The 20,967-nt window shown below is 47.4% G+C and overlaps 1 protein-coding gene across 1 annotated transcript in view; it reads left to right on the top strand.

The window, feature by feature from the left end:
* LOC146185604 (uncharacterized) overlaps nt 1–15,593 on the top strand; it is a 65,118-nt gene extending 49,525 nt beyond the window's left edge. The window contains exon 3 of the mRNA XM_084606520.1: nt 12,629–15,593. Within this exon, the coding sequence (XP_084462646.1) occupies nt 12,629–13,281 (653 nt within the window). The 3' untranslated portion in view covers nt 13,282–15,593. The remainder of the gene's footprint in view (nt 1–12,628) is intronic.
* The last annotated feature ends 5,374 nt before the right edge of the window (nt 15,594–20,967 follow it).

The following is a 20,967-nucleotide window of genomic DNA, read 5'->3' as shown; positions in this document are numbered from 1 at the left end:
CATCCCGATCGATTCTTGTTTTTGCTCCTTCATGCTGTCCTGGATAACATTGTAATCTATCCAGATTGTTTTATTCAAGCGATACCAATCATCAAAAGTATAACAGTTGACCTGCTGAATAGAGAGAGATATGCTCAGGTGTGAGGAAGTCTGGCAATATCGCGTTCGTCGAAGCATTGGAGGTGTCGTAAATGAGGCTGACACGAAGTACGCGACTGTGTTGCAGAGGAGCCGACGCGAGCAGGTGCCGTCAGCGCGTACGAATGCTCCTCGCTCGGGTCGCGTCGTGAGGCAGCCCCACCCGAAAGAAGAGAGAGAAGAGAGGAGAGGGAGGACATAAGGGAGAGAAGGAACACGATTAGACGCGCCCCGGAACGTGACCACGACTACGCCCTTCTCTTGTTCTCTTTCGTCTCTTTTTGTATTTGATAGCGCTTTCTTCTTACGACGTGGCCTCGGCGATTGTAAGAGGGTAAAGGGTTCTTCGCCACGCGCTCAAGCTCCGACCTGCGTCGACCGACTTGCGAAATGCGGTCGCCTCATGTGCCTGCACTGAAGCACTAGACACAGGCTTTCTTTCTTTCTTTCTTTCTTTCTTTCTTTCTTTCTTTCTTTCTTTCTTTCTTTCTTTCTTTCTTTCTTTCTTTAAAGGTGGAATGCTATGGAGTAATGATTTAATGATACGTCTCCCTCACTGAGCCATCGCAATACCACCCAAATACGTTGGATCACATGACCACGGTCAGAAGGCAGCACTGCCTTTTATTAACTGTCATCTCACACGCTTCGTTCAGCTTAGTTAAGCATTTCACATTTACTTATCGCTACCTCCAAAGTCACCCTTTCAGGTATTTATGACGTGCATGACTTTCGTGATGAAACCGGCATTTCTGCTGTTCAGTCATGCACAAATGCTAGTTAGCGCTGTCAATGAATGGATACGAGTAATCAATTCACATTTGGAATATAAAGGGCAAAATGGATGCTGGTAAACGTAACCTTAGGACATAAAGCGTTCTTTTTGTTTTTGCTTTTTTTTTTTTTTCGTCTTGTTACAATTCTTCCAGAAGCTAATGTTCAAAGGACACTGCCTGAAATACACTACGTCCTAGGAGTGGCGCTCGACAATCTCCGATTGTTCCAACAAAATTCGTGGTACTTCTCGGTGTAGAGAGTAGTAATCTGCCTATGTATTTCTGGCGAAAAGCAGGAAAGCAAAATGAAAAGGAAATGTCAGTGCTTAACCATAGCGGAGAGCAAGTTTTAGGCGCGAAAACTAGAAGCGCTTCGGCACCAAGTAGGTTTGTAGTCAGGCCTGCAGGCTTAAATAAGCCTAACTAAGCCTGATTAGGCCCGAGAAGGTGCAATTGCGGCCAATGTGTGTTCAGACAGCAACGCAATATTACAAGGAGGTCTTACAGACCGGTAGCTTAGCTAGCCCTATTAGGCTTCACTAAACCTAAAACGCTCATTTAAACTTAAGAAGGTGCGCCAGTTTGCGTTGAGACATATTCAGACTTCACTTTCTAGCCGGTTAGACACACGTGCTTAATTAGTCTTAATTAGGCTTAATGAGCTTTTACCTTGGGCGTGGTAATGGCGATGGTCACTCTTAGCGAGACATAGTATAACCAAGTATATATAGTCAATAATAGTCTTGGTTGTTACTACACCGTGGTTGTTACTATAAGAACACACTGTAAGCGAACAGAATGCGGAAATCGTTTATTTATTTACATTTACCAGTCGGCGGAATACACTGAGGTAGGCCAGAAGTACTTTCACACTATAAAAGTTCACAGGACGGCTACCACTGCGCAACACGAGTTTAAGCGATAGCTGTCGGGTGTCATCATTTCGCTATATCCTTATTAGGACACAATTCGGGATACTTATAACTCCGTAAAACCGCACAGTTCTCTCAGTGTCTCTGGCGCGCCAGAAGGCGTTTTAAACCCTAAGTATTTAGAGGACAAAGAGGGCTGCACCAATCGGAGCACCTAACAAAACTCAGGTGCTCTGATTGGTGCAGCCCACAGCTTACTGTCTGTTACCTTATACGTAACAGACAGTAAGCTGATTGGTCTGTAATTTTTAAGGTCCTTAGAGTCCCCTTTCTTATGAATGAGGATAATGTTTTCATTCTTCCATGGTTCCGGTACCGTCGATGACACCAGGCACTGCGTATACAGGGTGGCCAGTTTTTCTAGCACGATATTCCCACCATCCTTCAGCAAAACTGTAGTTATCTGATCCTCTCCAGGTGATTTCCCCCTTTTCATAGTTTCTAATGCTTCTTCCAATTATTATTATTATAATAAAATGTAACAATACAACATACTTATTTAGTAACGTAAAAACACAAATTCACTTTGAAAAGACGCGTTCCAGTTCGCTAATGTTGTGGCTGTAGGAAGAAGGAAAAGGAAATTTGGAGGACGTTTAAGCTTCGCCTTTAAGAATGGAACGCGATAGCGTTATGGCGCCCCGTTCGCACCGCTCCACCGGAGTGGTGGAGTGGTAAGACGCCCGACTACTGTGCCGGAGTACCCGGGTTCGAACCCGACCTCAGCGGCTGCGTTTCGATGGAGGCGAAACGACGAGGCGTCTGTGTGCTGTGCGATGTCAGCACACGTTAAAGATCCCCAGGTGGTCGAAATTACTCCGTAGCCCTTCACTACCGCTCCTCTTTGTCTCTTTCCACTTTCACTCCCACCTTCCTCCCTTCCCTTAGGGCGCGGTTGAGGTGTCCACAGAAAACAAGTGAGACAGTTACCGAGCCTTTCCCTTCCTATATAAATCAATCAATCCCCGTTCGCACCGTCTGCTCATTGGCTTGTCGCGATTTTGAGTGACACAAAGACGTAGTTCACATGATACAACACTCGTTAACTTGTCCAAAGCATGACTGTTTGGTAATTACTTGTTCTGAAACGTGATTCTGGGGAGTAGAAGCACTGCCAGCCACCTTGCCGAAACGCGCGGGCCTCATGTTGCAGTAGTAGTTCGTCGGCAACATCGTTGCCGATCCGAGCCGGCGCGATGAAGATCCCGGAGGCCATGCCCTGTCTATCTTCTTCCGTGCGCCACACGCATGGCGCTACATGCACGCCAAGCGAAGAGGAAGTACAGCGGAAAAGTAATTTGCCACTCGCTTAACTGCATGTTCTGTAATTCTGTAATTTACATGCTCATAATTATATTTATACGCCACAATACACTTGTCTAAGGGACATTTCTAAGACAACACCGCAATCAATAGACGCGCCTTTGTCCATTTCAAACCATCTGGCTGTTGCTGTGTGCTTAAAAAAATGGTAATAAAGAAAAAAAATAGCTGGCGTGGCCGAGTGGTTAGCGTGCTCGTCTCGCACCCCGGAGGCCCACGTTCGATTCCTCATGTCGGCGATTTTTCCTACTCGTTTTTATTTATTAATGCTTCTGGGATTTTTCTCTCGCGGACAACGCCGGACGACGCGGGACGTCGGCCGCCGACGACTACCGACGACTACCGACTTTTCTGCGACACGGGGCCCTTAACGCTACCGCGTTAAAATGCACGGGCCTGCTACTGGCTCTGTAGCTGAGCCATCCCCGCTGCCTCGTGCAGACAGAGAAGAAAGAAAAGGAAGAGGGAGAGAAAGACGCGCGCCGCAACAACAGCCGTCATCCACCACCGAAGCGGTGGCGGGTGCTGATGAATCGCTAATTAATGAAGTTCGCTAATGAATTCAGATTCAAACACATATTTTGGCAAATAATTGCAGTCGTCAACCGTTCTCGAAAGGAAACTGGTTGGTTTGTAGTGTTTTAACGTCCCAAAGCGACTCAAGCTATGAGAGACACTGTAGTGGAGGACTCCGGAAATTTCGACGACCTGGGGTTCTTTAACGTGCACTGACATCGCACAGCACATGGGCGCCTTGCCTTTCGCCTCCAACGAAAAGCGGCCGCCGAGGCCGGGATTCAATCCCGCATCCTTGGAAACAGTAGTCGAGCGCCGTAACCACTGCGCCACCCCGGCGGGTCTCGGAAAGAAAGTATGTTTAAATACGTTTCAGCTGTCTGAGTTCATTTATTGCATGCTTGACAGAAGTACAAAATACCAGACCGCGAGCGCCTCGTTACCTGGATTTCGTTTGTACTTCACGGGCTTTCTTTCGAACGCAGAAAAAAGTCAAAGTCGTGCTGGACGCAATTTTATTAGGTGGCTTCGCAATGTGTGCTACAGTTTGCGTAATGCGCTTGGTGTCTGTAGGCTATATAAAACGTTGAGTGATTAAGCATAATTATTCAGTTAAAAAAATGAAAAATGCCTAAGTTACTCTACGCCAGCTCCATCATCAAGCATCCGATTCAATATGCGTCCGAAGTGCCTTTCAATTTTGAAATCTTGACTCACGTTAGGCATGGATGCATACACTTCCTCCTGTCTCCCCCATTTTAATTCTGTTCTCCCCTTGCCTCATAACGACGTTCTGGCATCCATTCAGCTACAACTTGTGTCCGTTCTCCTCTCTTCCTTTTGCTTCTCTTGCCTCATATCGCACAGGAAATGTCACCCACTTGGCTTGTTTCTCTGTAACGTATTCGTTGATTCTTCTGTAAACATCAATCTTACTGTTTCGCATTCTATTCTCGTCACGTCTCATAGGTCGCAACATTTCTTTGTTTTTTTTTTCCTATTTCTTTTCCTGTTTGAATGTGCAACAGAGCAGAATAACAGTGCTCGTCCGTGCCAAGAAAAACAGCGTTCCCTTAGTTTTTCCGAGAGGGAAGAAAAACGCGCACGTCCCTCCGACCACATTTCTTCATTTGTCCTGTCCTCGCACTATACGCTGCTACAACTACCAAACAACTATCTCTCTCCATTACGCTTCTTTCCGCGGGCTAGTAATCTGTTCTCAGTAGGGTGCTCAGCATTCCGGAGCGCCATCTACAGCCAGCTGACTGCTCTCGCACTCTGTATTCGACCTTCGCGCTATGATGCACGTGCTAATCGCCTGCTGGGACCGCTGGACGTCGCCTCGGCATGCCAGACACGCAGCTGTTGTCTCGCGCTGTCCAAGGGAAAGTTCGCTGGGCTTACATTATGTTTTGTATTTGGCTTGCTTCTTGCCACATAGAGGGAAACAGCGGACACTTTGCGCGCACTGTTGCGAATAATATTAAGCGCTGTCCGCTGCGATCATGGCCTTTCTTGTATTGGAACCGGTCAAGCGACGGAACAGAAATAATTCTGGCACCATTCCATGGCATCTCGCGAGGAATTTGTCGGCACAGGTTGGTCATCCGCTCGGACACATTCTGGAAACGCTTTCGGTGAGGTGTTTCCGCGGTCATTGAGTGAAGAGGCAGCGTATTGCCGAACAATAAACATATCGGTGCAGCTGTAATAATAAAAAAGGTGCAAAGATCGCACTTCAGTTTACTTATTTGTCACGAGTTCACTGGTAGAGGAGGAAACAGCTGCCACTGCATTGTAGTATTGCTACATTCGCAGTTTATTCTTATATTTAGCACAATCAAAGCAGTAGTAGCTAGATGATGTTCTCACTTAATGTTCGGCTCAATTTTGCTCCGCCTCTCCGTCATTTCGCATGGACAGCAGTAGAGCACGTTCTCTGTGGTAAATGTTCCTAGTTCTTATCGTGCAGCAATGAAGCAATCATTTATTCTTTAATGACAGGAAATATATGCGTGGCCATTTTTGCACTGGTGGTACCCCAGAACTCGAGTCAGAGTTGTGAAAAGGGTCATTTGATTAGACCAAATATTTTGCCCAGTCTGGGCTATACAAAAGAACTACAAATATGCAGAAATATTTACACAAAGATAAATACTATAACACAGCTTTCGGACTGAATGTACACAAATTTAAGTGAATAATCAAGAAAGGTAAAGAAATGCGATGGTTACTACTAAAATTCTATTTAGTTACCGTGTTCCTGAAGTAAAGATAAAGCATACTTTCTCACGGTGACATCACCTGAATGAAAAGATGTTGATCACATAATGCTATCCTGCCCCGCCGTGGTGGCGCAGTGGTTACGGCGCCCGACTACTGTTCCCATGGATGCGGGATCAAATCCCGGTTTCGGCGGCCGCTTTTCGATGGAGGCAAGAAGGAAGGCGCTCGTGTGCTGTGCAATGTCAGTGCAAGTTAAAGAACCCCAGGTGGTCGAAATTTCCGGAGTGGCCTCGGCGGCCGCTTTTCGATGGAGGCAAGAAGGAAGGCGCCCGTATGCTGTGCGATGTCAGCGCACGTTAAAGAACTCCAGGTGGTCGAAATTTTCGGAGTGGCCTCGGCGGCCGATTGTCGATGTAGGCAAGAAGGAAGGCGCCCGTGTGCTGTACGATGTCAGTGCAAGTTAGAGAACCCCAGGTGGTCGAAATTTCCGGAGTGGCCTCGGCAGCCGTTTTTCGATGGAGGCAAGAAGGAAGGCGCCCGTATGCTGTGCGATGTCAGCGCACGTTAAAGAACCCCATGTGGTCGAAATTTCCGGAGTGGCCTCGGCAGCCGCTTTTCGATGGAGGCAAGAAGGAAGGCGCCCGTATGCTGTGCGATGTCAGCGCACGTTAAAGAACCCCAAGTGGTCGAAATTTCCGGAGTGACCTCAGCGGCCGATTGTCGATGTAGGCAAGAAGGAAGGCGCCCGTGTGCTGTGCGATGTCAGTGCAAGTTAAAGAACCCCAGGTGGTCGAAATTTCCGGAGTGGCCTCGGCGGCCGATTGTCGATGTAGGCAAGAAGGAAGGCGCCCGTGTGCTGTGCGATGTCAGTGCAAGTTAAAGAACCCCAGGTGGTCGAAATTTCTGGAGGGGCCTCGGCAGCCGCTTTTCGATGGAGGCAAGAAGGAAGGCGCCCGTATGCTGTGCGATGTCAGCGCACGTTAAAGAACCCCAGGTGGTCGAAATTTCCGGAGTGGCCTCGGCGGCCGATTGTCGATGTAGGCAAGAAGGAAGGCGCCCGTGTGCTGTGCGATGTCAGTGCAAGTTAAAGAACCCCAGGTGGTCGAAACTTCCGGAGTGGCCTCGGCAGCCGCTTGTCGATGGAGGCAAGAAGGAAGGCGCCCGTATGCTGTGCGATGTCACCGCAAGTTAAAGAACCCCAGATGGTCGAAATTTCCGGAGTGGCCTCGGCAGCCGCTTGTCGGTATAGGCAAGAAGGAAGGCGCCCGTGTGCCGTGCGATGTCAGCGCACGTTAAAGAACCCCAGGTGGTCGAAATTTCCGGAGTCCTCCACTACGGCGTCTATCATAGCCTAAGTCGCTTTGGGACGTTAAACCCCACAAACCAACCAGCCAAACCCTTTAAAACTTGTTCCATAAATATGTAGCTTCCAAAAAAAAAAAAGCATAAATAAGTTGCAGTTTTTTTTTTTTTTTAGTGCAGTTAAAGTAGCACTATACATTTGTTCCCAGTGAGTGCATGTCTGTGCTCTAGATTATTATAAAGGAATGACAAGCAATGACAAGGTGAATCAGTTTATCAAGTATTATCAATACGTGATATTAAATACAGGTGGTGAAAGGTAGCACACTGAGCAAATTATAGGTGATGTTAACTTACTTTTGCGTGTTGATGAAAAGCATTGCCCACAGAGTTGTGTTCTGAGCAAGTTCTATAAGGGCAGGAGTACTTCTGTATATATTCAAAAATACACTTAGTGCATATGCAGCACGATGGAAAACGAAGATGGGAGATATGAAGTGCAGTTTGCTTTTTTTCTTTTCGATCTTTGAATGTACTTCTTGAACATGTTCGTTCGCCTGAAATTAGCTAATTGCATTCCTCAAAAACACTTGCTGGATTACCAACTTCTAGCCTGTAATCAAATATGACCTTCATGCTTATCGAACGACGCCGTCCCCAGATTTATCATTGTGTGTGTGTGTGTGTGTGTGTGTGTGTGTGTGTGTGTGTGTGTGTGTGTGTGTGTGTGTGTGTGTGTGTGTGTGTGTGTGTGTGTGTGTGTGTGTGTGTGTGTGTGTGTGTGTGTGTGTGTGTGTGTGTGTGTGTGTGTGTGTGTGTGTGTGTGTGTGTGTGTGTGTGTGTGTGTGTGTGTGCGTGCGTGCGTGCGTGCGTGCGTGCGTGCGTGCGTGCGTGCGTGCGTGCGTGCGTGCGTGCGTGCGTGCGTGCGTGTGTGTGTGTGTGTGTGTGTGTGTGTGTGTGTGTGTGTGTGTGTGTGTGTGTGTGTGTGTGTGTGTGTGTGTGTGTGTGTGTGTGTGTGTGTGTGTGTGTGTGTGTGTGTGTGTGTGTGTGTGTGTGTGTGTGTGTGTGTGTGTGTGTGTGTGTGTGTGTGTGTGTGTGTGTGTGTGTGTGTGTGTGTGTGATTATATTTTTTTATTTTCACGGCTGTGCATAGCGAACGCCACGCTCTCGGTAATCCTGAAATCAGGTCCTTAGTTTGCCCTGGACTACATATACTATGGTGAGGCTGCCCAAAAGTAATAAAAAAAAATAATATATTCGAACCGGCGAAGTTCATAGACTGCCCCCCCCCCCCCTTCCCCCCTTTTTTGAAGCAGGTAGCCGACAAAAACAGAAGGCTGACGAAGAAGAGGGTAGAGGGCCATGAAGTTAAAGGCCTATGCCGTGAATTGCTTTTGGAAGATAAATATTCAATGAAGTTATTTTCCAAGGGGCGTATTCAGAATGCCTTTTGTTTATTGTTGCGTAATCTTTTGACATGAAAAAAGAAAGTAACCTCGTTGTCCTCACTGGGCAGTAATCTGATCCGGCCGCTGCCTTTTTAGATTCACGGAAGTAGCCATATTTCAACGGTTTAGCCTTATTTCCATGGCTACAGCTGCTACCAGGCCGTTCTAGACGTGTCCTCGGCTGCACATGTTGTCGCCACACGTCGTCCACGCTCATTTCCATCAACGCCACTTGGCGAGGACCGGTGCTGAAACGCTACAACGACCTGGGGAGAAGAAAAGCATAATCGCCTCTCAAGCACATGCCGTTCATACCTGGCACTACGCCAGCAACGGTACCGAGGCAGCACCATGAAACCAGTAGCTAGGAAAAAACAAAGGAGAATATTTGAGGCATAAAACGGGAACCTTCTCAGAGTTTATTGTTTTAGTTGAGGGCGAAAGGGTGAAAGAGTACGGGGATGAAAAAGTAAGAGAAATAACGACTAACTCCAGCCGCAGGTTCGGTAAGCCGCCCAAGGTATAGCGACCGACGCTGTCTCAACGACCGACGCTGTCTCAACCCATTTCTCATTGTGGCGAAAGCATTTCGTGACAGCCGGGTGCGCGCTTGGCGTCCCTTTGATGACGCATCCACCTCGAGCGGTTCGCGCGGTTTGCCGCTGCCACCGTTGCCACAATTCCACTCACTCTCCCCCTTCTTTCTTCTGTGTTTCAAGCCACACCCGCGTCCGTCTTAACTCTTTCTGCGTTCCCTTTTCCTTCTGCCTACCCTCGCCACCTCCGCCTTGGTGTTTTAGCTCCGCTTACTAGTCGCTTCTTACTTCTCGGGAGTCTGTAGAGAGCCAGACGCGAGGACGATTGTACGCTTCCGCGTCTCCACTCGTTGGAGCGCAAAGCAAAGAAAAAAAAAGCAAGAAAACAAGAAGAAGAAGTTGGGCAGGAGATAAAGAGGATAAGACTCAGCCGCGGTGGCCGGAAATGAAATACGGCGGTCTGTCGGCGAAGCTTCTTGTCCTCCTCCTCTTCCCGAGCACTTTTCTCTGTGTATCGTTGGAATAACTTGTTTCCGTGAGGACGCCTCGCTCGAGCTTCGTGTTGCGTTCCACAGTTTTGTTTTGCCACCACTCGATCCCCATCTTGTTACAGGCGTTTTATGAAATGTGCATCCCTCTTTTGTTGAACGAATCGCTTAGGGAAGCTCAAACCTACCCAGGGATCACGGAGCCAATTTAGGCAGCGACGGTTTCAGCCCTTTCGAGATTCTTTAGGTTTCCTACAGTCCTTTTCTTTCGTGGCTTAGCATTATTTTCAATCGCGGTACCTTCCGCTCATACTCTGCATTTCACACACCATTTATCCCGTGTTGGGAAAGTGCATTAATGCTCTTAAGGTATATTGCTAACAGTTGCTTAACCGATGCTTAATCTCGCAACTCACGAGCAAGGCATACTCGCAGAATAGTAGCGCAACTTTCATTAATGCCTGTATATTAAAAACAGCGGCATATAGGATCCATCAGCGTCACATTAGAAATGGGAGAGGGCCAGATAGCTATGCCTGAAGCGGAGTAACTGAATGATGTTGAGATTATGAATACCAATGCCGTGAAATGTGAGTCAGTGTCTCTTCTTCGGCCAGCATGAAAAGGGGAAAAATGGCTGTAGAGGCTGCAGGTGATATATCTTTCTTGCTTCCATATTAGCCCCATTGATCCGTGAAAACTGATGGCGCTGACGACCGTAGATATTGGCGGTCATTATCAGCCCAACTGCAGGGCAGTCATCTCCCATTTCCGGAAAATTAATTCTGCCCTCAGCAAGTTGCGACCACCTTGTTCCAGCAAACATGCTAATATCATCCAGCCCCCTACGACTGCTTACACCCCCTTCACCACTTAGCTCGACTTCTCTAACGCGTTACATGCCCTTCAATACCTGGTGGGCTGCTTCCACCCTAACTTCCTTCGTTCTCGTTAAACCTAGTGTGACTTGGCACATCACTATTCTACGGTCACTGTATATTGTAACTGCTCAAACAAAAATGAATGCAGGAAAGAAGAAACACTGCAAGATGCCTGGTCCCGTCTCTTCTTTCGCGTATCGCTGTTTGTGTTCCAATTCTAGTGGCTACTAGCCCGCATTTCTGTATTATCTGTGGTGGTTACATTTAACCACCTAGCCGGGAACTTGCACATCTTCCACTACGCCAGGATAGGGGACGATACGAAGTCTATTTCATTGTTTGTCACGCAGTTAAGCTCTTCAAAGTCCGCATGCGGAAGATGGTGTCATTATTCGTGTAAACGTTTTCATTCTGCGAGACTCCATTAATACACAGCCACCTCCCTCGCCAATGACCGAATTATACCTGCCGAAAAACCAGTTGCTTCATTCGTCACATCCGTCAGGCAGCGCCGAATCGGCATACTAAACCGGCAAACCCATTACCTTCATCTCATATAGTGCAAAACAAAAACCAGGCAAAACAAAGGGAGACCTGGGATGAAGCACGAGCGCTTGCATTTCGTCCCGTCTGTTCTTTTTTTCTGTTGTGTGTTTAGCGCTACATGAGATGAATACAGTGATACGTAGGCGACCGCCAGTACACTTATTATCAGGCGCCCAATCAGTATTTCTAAACGATTTTCTTGGGCGAGAAGGTCTGATGCAAATACGTGGCGCTGCTTCTTATCGACTGACTGGTAACTTTGTAGCGCGAATAGATTTGCCCGTTACTTTCTCTGTTCTGCGGAGATGTGGTGTTTTGTTGCCCATGGAAAGTGAGCAAAGGGTGATATAACAATTTATTTGAAATAATTTTCTTCTTATATTGTTTTAGCCCTGAATTGTCCCATGCATTCTCGATTCCTGAATTTAGACAGACGGGCAATGGCACGAGCACAACAGAATCTGTGCCACAATCGCCTCACATTGATTACATGCCTTCAATTAACTGCCTACAAAATGAAAGCACAAGGCGCTTTGAAATGCTCTAAGAAAATAGTGCGCGGACAAAGGCGAATTCAATGTTCTCGTTTTCCACCTGCGTACTTGATTATAAACCGATACCAATATCAAAGTGGCACATAGTCGTTTTGTCTTCACCCGTTGTACTCTAAGAGTATTCGTGGTCGATGTTATGGATTTTAAATTATCTAAAAAGCACATGCTGATAATACTGCTCCACTTTAACACGAGCCGTGTTTCTCTCTCTCTCTCTCTCTCTCTCTCTCTCTCTCTCTCTGTGCGTGTGTGTGTGTGTGTGTGTGTGTGTGTGTGTGTGTGTGTGTGTGTGTGTGTGTGTGTGTGTGTGTGTGTGTGTGTGTGTGTGTGTGTGTGTGTGTGTGTGTGTGTGTGTGTGTGTGTGTGTGTGTGTGTGTGTGTGTGTGTGTGTGTGTGTGTGTGTGTGTGTGTGTGTGTGTGTGTGTGTGTGTGTGTGTGTGTGTGTGTGTGTGTGTGTGTGTGTGTGTGTGTGTGTGTGTGTGTGTGTGTGTGTGTGTGTGTGTGTGTGTGTTGCGTGCGTGCGTGCGTGCGTGCGTGCGTGCGTGCGTTCCTGCATGGAACCATACCCGTGGCATGTACCAGGTTGGCCAATGTTTTGGGTCCAGCCGTATTCAGACGCCCACAAAAAAAAATATTTTTCGTCTAATTCATTTCCTTTACACCAGTGAGAAGGCAGAGTGCTCCGCAAGGCTGCTACAATATATAATCGATTGCGAACCCTGTAGGTTGTGAAAACCGCCAATAGAAGAATCGTGTGCCGGTGGTGGGAACTACGCGAGCTGTGTTGACCTGTGAGACAGTTAGACCTCGGATTGTGTATACGTAAACGAAGAATCTTAAAGCTTAAATGTTTTTGCCTATCCTCTCTATACCGATTCGGCGCTATTTAACAACGTGATGATAACTAGCTTGTCCATCGATCCTTTGACATTTACTGTTCACCCATTTTACCACCGGTGCAGGTAACCAGTTCAGCTGCGACTGCCGGTTGGCCTGGATGCTGCATATGGAGAACGCCACCCGCAGCGACAAGTTCCGCCGGGAACTGCGCCACGTCAAGTGCGACTTCGATGCAGCCTCTCCCCCCGACGTAAAGGGAGCCCAGGGCGGCGGCAGTTCCAAAGTGGCCAGGCTCAGCCTGAAGCAGCTCGGCTGCGGCGAAGACTACGTCCATCCCCAACTCCGCGGTTCTCACACCATCCCTGTCGCGCCTTCGTCCACACCAGATAGCAAGGATGACGAAGTAATGTCTACTGCTAAGGGGCGCGATAAAGAAAGAGATAAGGATGCTAGCAGCGCCGACCAGAACAAAGGTACTGCTGTCGACGGATTTCAGTCGATTTCTACGGAGTTTCCACCCACGTCAAGCAGTTTCGGCGATAAAGAAGGAGCAACTGGTGGAGACGACATGGAGGAGCATGGGGATCAGTCGTTGAAGAACGACGCTGACGCAGTGCTCAGCCAACAGAAGACACTCAGCAAGCAAGATCCACCGCGGAAAAAGAAGCCTCAGCCTGCGGGAGTGAACAGCGCTGCGGTGCCCACCGCATCGGTTTCCTTCCCCAGCTGTCTTGTGGTCACGTGGGTAACCCTGGCTGCTTTGATGCACAGGTGATATGACGGTTGTCGTCGGAGAACGCACCGGACGTTCTGCTACAAGCAGATTATCATTTTCTGAACAAGTTTGCAAACCTGCGTTCAGAACACATTTGTCTCCTTTGCTTCTGTTTCCAAGCGCTCCTTCAGTCCTTTGCAAGGGTCATGGTGTGGTTGGCGCACGGAGTAGGATCTCCGAGCAGTTGTGAATAAGGTGGGCAAGACTGTGATTCGCTGCAGCCTTTCGAACCTCTATAGAGTTTGGAAGCACAGTTATGCTGTGGGTGGTGAAAGGCTCTGGTGCGCCTAGGTTTGTTCTGAGAGAATACGGATGAGTTAGGTGGAATGGTCGGTCACAGAACTGTAGACATCCTTTCGCCTACGAAACAGGATCTCACGGGCTTTGAACGACACTATGCCAACAGGCTGTCGGATAACGCTGAGATTCGCTTCAGCAGTAAGAATGCGCTGAAGTAAAGGTCAGCTCGGCTTTCTGTTTTCTCGTTACTGAGTTCGAGTACCACAGCTCATATTCCAAAGATAGGATACGAACAAGTCCTGAGTGCAAGGCTGAACATTATGACTGTTTCATCTAGTGAGATATATCACTATGACTGACTCCCGCAACGAATTGAATTATCCATCAAAACTGGAAGCTACCGCGGAAACCTCAAAGTCATGGTTATGCCTTACTGAGCATACAATTTAACCAGACGTTTTTGGCGTCGTCAATTTGCAGCTGTCTGTTCACTTCGGGGACGTTCACTTACGTAATATACCGCGATTGGCACTTGAAGGGTCTCGGGGTAATATTCGCGCTCCTTTGTTCCTCTTATTCCGGCCGTGGACAGCGAATATGCCCTCCTCAAACAGCTCAGGGGACCGTGGCAGGTTCATATACAGTTGCACAGTTGCACAGTTGCACAGTTGCACAGTTGCACAAACGTTCTGGCGCCAGCTGTTCAATGTGTGTCATGGAATAAAAGAGCTTTATGCTTAATATTATAAAATTAATATTGGGCAAAACTGAGGGCTGAATAGACGTAAATAAAAAAAGACAAATGAAAACATCAACGCTGCATAAGGCATCAACATTCCTATATTTGCCTTTTTGATATCTTACATATTAGCGACAAAAAACGCAGCAGCGAATGCGGGAGAAAAACATCCAAACGGTCCGAACAGCCCCAGCTGGTCATCTCTAAGGCATAATGGAGCTCCCTCCAACCGAAACAGTCTGGGTAGCAAGACCAGCTCTTTCTGAAATTTAACACCCCTCAAAGCGCCGAACTAAACTAACGACAAATGCTTATGAGTAATGATTATAGCACTGAAAAACAGGTTCCACGCATTGTTAGGAGGAAAAGAGGCCATGAACGGCACTGCAATTCAATACAATTGCGAAATACCTCTCCTGCCTCGCGCTGTCTACAGCAAAGATCATGCGGAATAAGTGAAAGTTTTTGGCTTGTCCCTAAACGTGACATTCTCGATAACTATGATCGTCACAATTGCTTTCACAAACCCATAAAATCCGCTCGAATCACCGGAAACATCTAGAAAAGTATAATCGTTAACCTTTATAGAGACATTTAGCTCAGTCGGGATTTTATCACTGCCTTACCTGAGAACGTTGTTATTTAATAGTTTAATGCGATGCACCGTAATAACATATAAGTATTCAGTGTGTCCCTTCTTAGTCCATAGTTGCAATTGCAGTGCATTCTCTGCGGTTTAAGAACCACAGCCTATGCAGCACACATTTGAGCACGAGGAAAATGTGTATGTAGTAATGCATATTAGAAGAACTGAATCGAGAAGTAATTCATCGGATGGGTGTGTTTAAGCAGTAAGCAGTAAGCGTCCTCCAGTCATCGTCGCTTCCGTTTACAGTTGGCACCTCTTTGTGACTGGTGTTACAACGGGCTTTGTGTGTCGTTTTTACAAGAATGCTTCAGTTTGTTCTCTGTGCATACTGAAACTTCACTTCTTTAAAGCTGTAATAAATAATTGTTGGTGTCGACTTCAATTTTTTACGACGCTGACTTCATCTGCATGCATGTGACTACACCGCTGTTACTCTCCCCGCGTTTCTGTAGCATTAGGAACTCTGTTGTGCAGACTGCCCACCTCATATTTCTCAGATCTCATTTTTGTGATCCTAAAAACAATTGCCGGAGATGTATGCCAAGTGGAACAACTGAAAAACGTAACCCTGCCTATTTCGAGTAATCGGACGTATTTAACCTGTAAAATGTGCGAGAACAACCCTCAATCTATAGGCCACACCTCCAAACAGTTCAGTTCGAAATCGGTTTATAGGTGATATAATTGCTTTTACGCTAAGTAACGGTACATTAAGGTTTCGTAGCTTCATTGACGGAAGAAGTAATTACAGCTGAGAATGCTGCCCAGACCGTTGCCGAGCAAGATTAAATGTTTTCAATAATCTGCGTAACGAAAATGACGCGCGCAAGGAAGTCAGCGAAGTATGCTTCGTATGATTGCGTCCCAAAGTCTGGGAGGAAGTAAACAAAAATCTTTTTGCACTCTACTGGTCCAGTCGTCACTGCGCAGTGGGCGGCAGGCAAGAAAAACGCCATGGTGTGAAAGGTCGCTACAAAGTTATGAAAGATGGCATCTCCAATTTGGGCTCAGTTCCTCGTGAAGATCACACCTTCCCTTATATCAAAGCTTGAAACAAGTACCCCTTGGAAGAAAATATGCTTCGTGACAGCGAGCCACTCAAGATAATTGTTTCAGGTAGTGCATCCCGACACTTCACTTGCTCAGTTTGGGTCGAATGTGAATGCAGTTGAGTGATACCGAGGGGCAGCGCTTTCGAGAAAACAAGGCAGCAAGGCAATGGCTCCAGCGGCAAAATGACACCGGGAACATACGCTAGAGTATAATCTGACTTGCGGTGTTATGGTGAGGAATTGTCACGTAGCCGTGGCGACCCCATTGAAGCCTTGCTAATATTAAACCTTTCTTACTCCCTACAATTTTTTGTAGTGTCGGAGGTCCGCTATTCTTCGCCTTGTTGAACAGCGCCACCTGCAAATATGCGGTCTTTATTATCTCCAAGATGCAGGAGGAACTCTTTAATGAAGATTGAAGGCTTTGATTTTGCAATACACATATAGCTGATATTGGCTTCCCCAGATGCGCACAGTGAGTGGCCTTTTCTACGGTGTCCCATTTTGAACTCAACGGCTCAAGACAATCGTACTGGTGACAAGAGAATAGCAGTAAGTATGAACTTCCAAACAACACAGGCTATCTCCATAATTTCTCCCGCTGCTTCTAGTAACTTGCATTCCTGTTCGTCGTTTTTCAATGCAATTTCTGTTTCAGTTTGTTACTCCTCCTTGTGGAACAACAGTTTGCACTTCTGTTTTGTAAAGCTTGTTCAAGTTGGTAAATGACCTTCTGAGTTCTGTGCTACAATTTACTTTTGTCATCAGTTTCTTATCGTCCGTGTATTAAGAGGAAGCATCTAGGGAAAAAGAAGGGCTCGTTGGTGTATGCAACTGAAAGAACGCAACAGTCAGCGAGAGCAAGGAAAGTATAGGGAATTGTTTCTGTCCTCATTTTGATTTCTGCTGTTGAAATGAATTACACAGTACCGTATTAAATTTATGGGTGAAAGAACTCTAAAAACGAAGTAAAAAAAAAAAAACACGCCTCTGGTAGGCGACGGTTGTTCAGTAATGATGTTGCCTATAACCGAACTTTGAGAGTGTTCATCAGCGCCACCCTCATCCATTGCGGCTGATGTGGAACATCCTTTGTTACCTAAAGTGTCTCGTAGAACGTGACCGACAGAGAAGGTGGAAGCTGTGCGAGTATCCGGTTATGTTTCCCATGGCTTAAACACTGCAAGAATCTGGGCTTTCACAAGCTATTCAGCAAGAAAATGTAGACAAAATGAGGGTCTCGTTGCGTCACAAGAATGAAAGTAGACGAAAGAAACAACATGCTGCTGGTGAGACGCGAACCAACAAAAACATAATGAACAATCCCCTATGCTTTCCTTGGCCTCACTGACATAAGGTAAGATGGAGTCCAAAGATAGACGCCTCCCGCACAACTAATGTATCGCGGGTAGAGAAAGTTCCGGAATTGGCGAAATAAATGAAAAGGTCCATTCAGACAGAGGTGTTTTGATTGGAAGTTATTAAATGAAAGGGGGAATGCTACTCAGCCGAGGGAGCGGGCCCGGGAAGACCCCACGTATCTCCCCTAAGACTTAGCGGAAGGGATAGGTTGTAGGGAAAGGGGAAGTAGGTTTAAGGATAGGGTTATGGTAGGTTCGAGGAGAATGTTGGCAGCGCAGGGTTTTGACTGAAAAACCATTCGAGTCGCGCTCCCTTTCGGGCCTCCGTAGAGGGCGAACACTCGCTCATAGCCAAATGTGCGGCCCTCGGCCCTAAGATCATTCCGCCACCGCTAGGCGTTTGCAGGGTTTCCGGCGTCTGAGACATGTTACCTACATGAGGCCGCTCTTGAGGTTCCCCGTCCCCCAAGCCCGGTTCTCCCACCCCGACCCTACTTGAGATACTAAAGAGGTGGATTTCGCTTAGCGTTCATCCCTACTTCAAGGTAGGCTGCAAGTGGCCAGATTTCGGTATAGCATGCAGGGTGAACAATCCTAAAGTCCAATCCGTAGCTACACGCTTATGTCCGCTCTCGTGCTGTAGGGCCTTGCATCCTACAGAGGATGCTTCCCGCGTGAACACTTGGCGAATTGTTCGCCAGGATACTAACCGTTTCCGAGGTTGGTTTCCCGAAGTTCAAGCACCCCTACTTGTGCCGGTCGCTTTCAGGGCATTACTAAGTGCTTTAACACGGTTCTGTGCCCCTACTCCCCCCCGGCCCCCTTTCAGAGTGTGTGCTCAGCCTTTAGGCCTTATCGTACTAGGCGTTTCACCTATTTTCAACCAATATTTTCCCAAGTTTCGGTTTTACTAGCTTCTAGCTACTCTCCACCGTCTTTTTCAAAATTTCAAGCCAAAGGCGAGCTCCCCAGAACCCAAGCTTGGTTCGCCCCAGCCGCCAGGCTTCCGTCGAGGCAACGTTCTCTTCGGCAACGGAAACCAACGCGTTTGCGGCTGGGTAATGCATTTAGGCACGAGGGGAATTTTCGATCCAACAGAGTCAGCTAGCTGCGTTTCCTAACCGTACTCCACAGCTACGCCACCGTTCCCTAGGCAGCGGGCAGGGCTTTCCCTCGGCCGGCCGACCAATCGGGATACTGAATGAGCTCAGCATGAGAAGTCAGCTAGCCGCGTTTCCTTGCGTACTCCGCAGCTACGCCGCCTTTCCCTCGGCAGCGGGCAGGGCTTTCCCTCGGCCGGCCGACTGACTCTAATACTGGACTAAAATAAGAGCCCAGCCTCCGAAACAGCTAACTGCGTTTCCTTGCGTACTTCGCAGGTACGCCGCCGTTTCCTTGGCAGCTGGTAGGGCGTTCCCTTGGCCTGCCAACCGACTCGAACACTGGACTCAATTTCCGGATTACACGCGCCCCGCCCAGACCCACTCTGGACCTGCCGCCGCAACCGGCAACGGGCTAACGTGTGCATGGCATGCTCGCAATGCCAAGGGAGTACGCTGGGGACTACCCGGGGATTTGCCACTCCTCAGTATGGGCCCCGGCTAAACCCATTGCGACCGCTGGCTGTCGGTCATTGAGAAAAGCCAGGCAGCCGAAACCACCCTGGCCCACTCAGCGTGCAGGGGGGACCACGAGCAGGTCGCCAGATCGAATTTACCCCCCCTCCCCCCCCCCCCCAGCCTCACTGATAGTCGGCTTCTTTCAGTTATCTGGCTAGGCACCTTAAGGTTCTTTCTCTGAAGGGCTTTCAACGCCACTTAATGGCTCTGTTTCCGCCATCTGGAGCAAATGTGCTGGCAGCCATGAGCAAGTTCCTGTGGTTTCTTCCTTTATGTTTCGCTGTTAAAGAGGGCTTTTATGCCAATCTCAGCCCATCACGCTGTGGGGAACTCAAACGAGTTTTTTTTTTTTTAATCAAGCACTGTTTAAATAATGAACTCCGCCACTAACTTCAGAATAAACAGCTAAATATTTCGCACCTGAGAAGCGCTATTCCATACAGTGTCAGTAAGCAGTTCATGAGGAATGCATTCGAAAAATGTACAAGTATAATCGAGTAATACTCTTGTTTGGGCGAGTTGGTTCATCTTTGAAAGGTTGCGTCTTCAGTATACGTAACCTTTCAAGTATAATCTGGGTTGGCTACGTATTGCCTACCCATTGAAACATAGAAGAAGAAAAAAACAAGTGCATATAACTCACAGCACTGACAACTACGTGCACGGTAAAGACTTCCACGAAAGTAGAGTGTAATGCGGAGATATAGAGAATAGAGAAACAGGCTTGGATAAGAGCTACCCTAAATAATGAGGCGAAAAGAAAGGAGTGCAGGCATGTTCCAGAAAGGCAGACGTTTCAATGATATTTTTGAAAAGCGCACTATCATTGCGATTTTAATGTCAATAGGAAAGACGCTAATGTGATTGAATTCGTACTTCACTCTCATGCTAGTAGACGAGATCAAAGCGACAGCTAACTAAAGCGCTCCGTACGACTCTGCAACCTTGCTTATGTCTTGAGGTTTTGTATACGGGACTCTACAATGTATGAGGCTGTCTCTCGAGTCTTGCTTCGAGAAAACAAAGCAACCTTTCTTGTGTCCCGTAGCAATGCACACTCCACCATAACGGACGCAAGGAAGGGCAAAGGAGCTTATACAATGCACACTTCTTGTGACGAACAAGCATGGAGACTCAAGTGACTGCGTTTCGGCAGCCAGCCCGCACAAAAGCACGTCAGCGTGATAGTGCGCCATGCCTCCAGCCGCAGGGTCACGAGCCTGCACGACTGATTTGAAGCTGCCCTTGTAAGTAATGAGAGGCAGCGTTAATTGCAGCGTGCTGGCCAGCCTTGAGCGGCCTTGAACGTGAACTAAACAAAAACGAGAGAGTGATGGGCGAACAAGCTCCTCGCCCGAACGCAAGCTTTAATGAGTGCAAGGAAGAGGGGAGGAGGGACACTGGGCACTTGGGCATGTGCGAATGATGCCTGGCAGCGTTCGCAGAAGGCGCTGCGCTTTGTGTGAACTCTTCATTCAGGCCGGTGGCTTCGAACTGAAGCGATAGCGCACAATTTCGTGCTTGGGAATAGAGTCCTGACCATAATTTAGGATTTCGGAGGGCAGATAGTCATCTGTTTTTATTCCAGAGTGTAGCAGATGGATTCTTGGATGTTATTTGGCAGTCCCTCGTAGAGAGTGATTTTTTGTAGCGTGTTTTTAAACTTAATTGTTCAAGGGAGGCACAGCTCACCTCTTGAAAAGAGGATGAAGAGCACTTTCCAACTGTTTCTGTTGTTTCTTTTTAACAGCACCATTTTGACGATGTGTCACTGACAAAATAAGCGCTGGTGATAAATTTGATTCTTTTCCTTGTAAATTGTACTTGCAATAAAACAAGCCCCTCACCTTCTGACTCCTGCTACGCTTGACTCTGTTAGAACTCACATCATAATTAACCTTAAAGACCCCATCGGTTATCTCCCGTATTCAATATATGCCAAGCAAATGGCCTTTTTTTAATTCAGTTAGGTATAACTAATTCGCTTCTGTTCCATGACTCACTCTGCTGTTCTCTTAATTTGACA

Source organism: Amblyomma maculatum, chromosome 6, assembly GCF_055883805.1.
Source record: "Amblyomma maculatum isolate TAMU_Amacu chromosome 6, ASM5588380v1, whole genome shotgun sequence".
In the NCBI taxonomy this organism is placed as follows: Eukaryota; Metazoa; Arthropoda; class Arachnida; order Ixodida; family Ixodidae; genus Amblyomma; species Amblyomma maculatum.
This window is presented reverse-complemented; position numbering and strand designations above follow the sequence as displayed.